Genomic DNA, 6,161 nt, shown 5'->3' on the forward strand with positions numbered 1-6,161 from the left:
GGGGGGGAAGATCAACCACCAAAGACGAGGGGAGACGACTTTTTGGGAGTCTTTCATTCACTCACATGCACGTTCATACAGAGAGTTGGAAACAAGGTCACATTGCTCAATTTGGCGGGACGAAACGCACGTATTTTACATTTTTATGGTCCCCACAAGATAAGGAAAACGTGGAATCACTCTCAAGATTAACCATGTACACACCAAGAGTATGAGGCTCACAGTGGATCAGTGGTGGCAAATGATGAATTAGGAGATATTGCTTACTTAAGTCGGGGGAGGGACTAATGAGAGTGGATTTTGGTATTAGAGAGCGTTGGGGCCGGATACTAGGCCATCTTTGGAGCATATGAAGATTAGGGTGGATCAAATATCTAGAACACAAGTCCACTACCCCTCATTCGATACCATTGGTCACACCCATCACAGCTGGGTCATTTGGAATTGCTCTTAATTGGAAAATTGGCTTGAGCTTTCCTGTACTAATGATCCTGAAATCCATTGCTAAGATACATCTCTTAATCACTTTGAAACATCACCCTTCTTTGGTTAAGACCTTAATCATCCAATTGGGTGTTTTCCTCGTTCAAAAACCAATACCAAGAGCACTCCCTCAACTTTCATTGGCCGGGACGTCAATGAGTAAAGCAATAACAACCATCATTGTGAGCTAGCAAGAGCCAGATGGATATCAATTTTCAGCGGATGGTCATTTCGGCGGTCCCAATCCCCAATCATTAGCGACAATGGGCTTTTCCTTATCGATCGGCTAGTCAGGGAGCTCTCTCTACAATTGTAATGGTCTGTGGTCCCATGATGTCATGTCCTTTCATATTTTCCGTCCATTGTACCTTACCTACCTGACCACAACACTTGGGGTCCAGTCATTGACGTCTCTGGTCCAGCCAATTGGACGGGACTGATTGATGATTTTTCCAGTCAAGACTGTCTACCCCGAAAATTCAGGTTGGTTGGCCGTTAAAAAGGATCTATGCAATCACTTTCCAAAGGCCTATAAATTGTGTTTTACCCATTTCGGTTGGGAAATTCCAATCCTGAAGGTAACGTCCCTTTCTCTTTCTTTGGAGCAGTGAGTTCAAGGTATGCCATGACATAAATTTTGCTGTCGAAAAAGGCCCTTTTCTTGGAAAGGACTGTCTGAGTGGGATGCCGCCCAAACGGCTGAGTATTGCATGTGTCACGTTATGGGCTAGAGGTTCATCTTTGCCATTTCGAATGGCTCCATTGGAACGAAAATGAGAATAGGAGACACTAAATAAGGCATGAATGATAGTGAGTAACTAACCTTTGCTCCAGCTGCAGTGTAAACCACCAGACCCACGTACAGGCTGATGTGTTCGAACGCACTCTTGACATTCTCGAAATGCTTGAGATCGATGGTCCGAACAGTTGAAAGCATAGACATGATGAACGGCTAACTATCCAATTGTCACGACACAGGGGTCCAAACATGAATGAGATTGTACGGATGGTGAGCGCGAGATTATTCTTGAGAGTAAACCTCGTTGGGGATGAAGATCTCTGGGGGTGGTCAAAGGTCCTGTGAGGCCTAGGAAGGCCAAGCCACTATAATCTCGATGCCTCAAATCACGGCCCGGAATCTTTCATGATGAAGATAATGATGAGAACAGCTGGCCCCATGGCCATTCCCGCTGGCGATCACTTTCCCTCATTTCGCACCACGAACCACCAAAGCGAAGCACTCAGCCATGAAAACAGAAACTCCTGAACAACCTCCTTCCGTTTCTCTCAACTCCTTATTTTCTGGATTCGCCAGACAAACGGAAAGAAGGAGCGAAATGAGTCTTCTTCTCTCAAAGTTCCGAAACCGTTTTCTAAAGCTCGATCAGCAATGTCGCTGGCATTTCACAACCTGTGCCTTGATCAGTCGGCCAACACGAGCGACTGCGACTGGACACCCGATCGGTCTCTTTCGTTCTCTATCTATCTATCTTTTGAGAGGGAGATCCTCGACATTCAACTCGCAAGAGCAGTCAAAGAGTAGTCAGTCACTCGATCGTCGACACCCACCCACAGACACATTGGCCGAAGGTCCGGCCTCACTTGGGTCGATTGGTTGGAAGAATGTGTTTGGTCTACTGTATGTTTCGAAACGGAACAAGGAAGACGATTGTTTCCCTGAGTAGTCGATGCTCGCTTTGAAGTAAGGAGTGGGGTCTCCCATTTGTTCCTTCGCGGTGACGAGGGCCCCTTCTCGCTCGAAGGGCAGGACATCGCGGTTCCCCTTCAAGCGCCGATTGTGGAACGTACGTGGAACACACAGCAAGCCCCGTTCAAGAGGAACGCTCGACGACCAAAAAAGACCGAGAGCCAAGAGAAGTAGGATCAAGGCAAGCTTGAGGAGCCATTCTCTGTATGCATATACACACGTAGAGGACTCGTGCAAAAAACGCTTATTCTACAGGGATATGAGATTGCCGGGACAATGCCAGGACGTGAATATTGTTGATGGAACTTGGAACTGGGGTTTTCGCTCGTCATGCCATCATCATCATCAACATTCGCTCCTGCGGGGATGATAGGGCATGAGAAATGTTTTAGCAATGACAAAATAAAGTGAAGAATCGGCCAAAAACAACTTTGCATCTTCGCTCCCCAATTTGAGCCTCAAATTTGAGGGAGGGATAAAAGAAAAGGGTTCCTGGATAATCGGAAGTTCTCTCTCTCTCTCTCTCTCTCTCTCTTGTCGGACCACATAGGGAAGGTGTTCAGAAATCTTTCGGTTCAAGGTAACGAGAAGCTCACATCCTACTCTTGGCCCGATGATGATGACGGCGGCGATGATTTATAGATTGTATGGTACAGTATACTTTCTCTACTCGTTAAGAACCTGGATTTCGGATCCTCCGTGTAACAAAGCGGTCTCTCACGGGATTTGAGCAAGAGACCATAAGGTTGCAGACTTCAAATGAAACGAAACTTCGAAGAATCAAAAGGCCCCTGAGAGCTCACAGATGGTCCATGACCAACTATGAGGGCGACCCTCCAAATGAGCAATATCCTCAAGCCCTGTGGAGAGGGGCAATATCCTCCAACCACCCGATTCCCGGACTGAAATGAATTGTTGCTATTTATCCTCACCTCTTGCTTTATAAATCTTTAAACCTGTCCGCTTTTGCTTCGCTTTCACCCTCGTTCTGTCTTAGATTATTGTAAATGAACAGAAGCTGGTTTACGTAAAAGCTCAGGGTGGCGTAGATTAAAAGGGTTCAAAATATACATGCAACTTGAGCATTCCCGTTTGCATGATGAAGTCAATAACGTGAGAGAAACAAAATAAGCATTTACGTTGGTCTCATTATTCATCCGAATTGGCCCTGAAAAGGACACAAAGTCGATGCACAAACTCCGGCCATGGCCCCACTTCCACCACAGAAGTCAAATGGAACACTCTGCAGACGTTTGTGTGACAATTTTACGTATTTTCCTCCGTTTCAGATGACTACTTGGCAGCCTCACTCTCCTCAGAAGGGTTTATGGAGCCTCATTCGAGCCCTTTTTCCGAGATCATAAATCTAAACTTGAGAGTGAAAGGGAAACAAGTAATGGCATTGCTAGCCAAAGGCAAGTTTCCAAGTTGCGTTCTGGGAACGAGAAAACTCATTTGACTTTATAGTTGGCATACATTTTCAACACGCATAAGGTAACAGGCAAAGTTTTCTCTCTAAATCGGCTTCATTAAGGAGGCGAGCATGAACAGTCAAGAAAAGGGTTAATCCACAATGATATGCCAGAATGAACCTGGTATTGAGGCTGAGCTCCCAGAACGAAGATCTGAGATTCTCTTGTTTTGTCGAAATGCTTGGCCAATTTTTCATCTATTAGAGTCTGGCTGGTGAATATGAAAGAATTCTGCATTTGTCAGAAGTCACGCTGTCCAAAAACAGATACAAATTCTGGTCACTCTCTTTGTGCGCCATCCTTTTAGCGCCAAATTTGAACTTAGGAATTCTGGAAGGCGAGAATCTCAGCGGCCACTCGCTCGTTCTTGACTTAACGGTTGGAATGAGAATGGCACAAAAACAGGATCTGTTCCAAATTCATGGGATTATTTCCCAATTGGGCAAGGAACGGAGAAAGGAAAGGCATTGGATAAGTATACCGAAGATGACCATCTGACTTCCGAACCCTCGATATGGCCGACATAGTAGCCATTCATTTAAGGATCCAATAAAAAGTGAAATAGCTCAAAAGAGTTAATGGGCTTGCATTAAGAGTGCCTTCCTTTGTCGTGAAATGGAAGCTTAAGAGGCTCTTTTTTCGTTGAGGGCCGTTCTGTCGTTCTAATACAAATTCATGGGCTCGTATTTGCTCTCTCCCAAGGGGGAATCAGGTTCTTGGCATACATACCGTGACTATACATTTGTCGGCATGCAGACATCCTTTTTCAATCAAAAGGCTATTCCATCTATTGTACACTTTCATCACTACGACCAAAAATGAATAGTAATGGACCAAAGAAGATCTCAAGTGGCCCAAACTAGAAAGTTCGGCTAGAAAGGACTCAAACAATGGCGTAGAAAAAGAAGCATGATCATTAGACATCGAAAAAAAAAGTTAAAACCTAAAACTTAACTGTTTCTTGGCGTTTGGACCGAAAAAGAAATCTGAAGCCAAAATTCCCATTCGCCCATTTTTTAGGCATTTTTTTGACTTTTTGATTCCTCTTTGACCGTTACACTGTAGATGATTTTTTAGCCGTTTGGTCGGTTCTTTTTTGTTTTGATTTTTCACGGCCCTTTCCAACCACCAAAGAGAATGTAATCCCCAGAATCATTGAAATGAAACATTACACTCGTATTTTGTATGTTTCTAGTTATCTATCTTTGTATAACACTTGGTCTACCATCGAATTTGAGCTGGCAGACCTGGCTAGCCCTTGTGATCTGGAATTAAAGCGAAAAAATTGGGGAAGAGGCACAATATACTACAAAATAAACTACTTGTAATATGCCATGAGCACAATTTCTTTTCCGGACATTATGTGACTTGGGTCACTAATTATACATAAGGTTTTGATAGAATTAGCCAAAACAACTAAAATGCATCATAATTCAACAAAGAAAAATCTGCCCATTCGGCATTATGTTTGGTAGTCTTGTGGATAACCTATTACATGCAGTTGTTTGCCTAGCATTTTCTAAGAAAAGAAATGCAACAAAGAAGCTAAAGGGGCTATAAAAGACCGTTTTGCTATTGAAACGACTGTTTATATTGCATGTTTTACAACCTTTTTCCTGTTTTCTCAACTTCTTTTCGCATTTTTTCCACCTTGGAAAAAAAATTGAACCAGAAAGGCACGGTCTAAAGATTATATACAGTTCAATCAAAAAATTTGATTAGATTCTTATCCCTCTGTGGTTTTGCATTATCTAATAGTCACAGTTACTCAAATTTTCGTCCTTAAGGAGAGATAATTAATAGTGACAGATACCGGAACTCGTTTTGGATTATCAAGAGCTAAAAAGCGAAAAAAACTAATATTTTACTTGCTTGTTTGTTCAAAAAAAAGCCTCATATACAGGAGCATCATTTCTTAACAGCAAAAAAAAAAAGTATTTTTAAACCTTGTTTTCAGACCCTTTTGGAGGTCCGATTTCAAAAAGATGAGATTTATGAATCTCTAATGCGAGAGTAATGGAATAAATCTGTTTCCATTGAGTTTGATATCGCATGCTTGCCTTTGAGCCTCTGCCCAATTTTCATTCGCGGAACCTGCTGCAATATTCACGAGAACCAAATCGCGGAGACTACCTTTTTGCATTCGAAGTCGTTGTTCAATTGAGTAGAAAATTAAAAGCTTCACTTGAGATCATGACATTTTTTGCTCTGTCAGATTCGTTTTCTACGAGCAGCAACACGACAGACTTGAGTTTGAATTGGAAAAAGACAAAAAATGTTAAATCAAAGACAGGAAAACGTTGGAATTGTGTCCAAGAAATCGTCATTATTAGAGTACACCAGACCAATCAAGAGGTAGATAGCGTTATAAGCATTTAGTGAAGACTTGCCTCACAAACTTACAACGAACCAACCAACTGTAATCTCTGTGTCAACATAAGGCATTTTTTTGCGGACAATATTACGATATAGATTTGTAGCCTTTCTACAAGAAATAT

At 42.6% G+C, this 6,161-nt stretch overlaps 1 protein-coding gene across 3 annotated transcripts in view; it reads right to left on the reverse strand.

Moving 5' to 3' along the window:
- Positions 1–6,161, reverse strand: part of LOC131880412 (potassium channel subfamily K member 18-like) — a 31,980-nt gene that overhangs the window by 10,207 nt on the left and 15,612 nt on the right. Inside the window, exon 1 of one of the 3 annotated variants that reach the window (XM_059227045.1) lies at positions 1,307–2,358. The exons of the other annotated variants lie outside the window; for them this stretch is intronic. Within the exon in view, the coding sequence (XP_059083028.1) occupies positions 1,307–1,426 (120 nt within the window). The 5' untranslated portion in view covers positions 1,427–2,358. Of the gene's footprint in view, positions 1–1,306; positions 2,359–6,161 lie in introns of those variants that run through there. 3 annotated transcript variants of the gene reach the window in all.

The sequence above is a fragment of the Tigriopus californicus genome, chromosome 5 (genome assembly GCF_007210705.1).
Source record: "Tigriopus californicus strain San Diego chromosome 5, Tcal_SD_v2.1, whole genome shotgun sequence".
Taxonomy (NCBI): Eukaryota; Metazoa; Arthropoda; class Copepoda; order Harpacticoida; family Harpacticidae; genus Tigriopus; species Tigriopus californicus.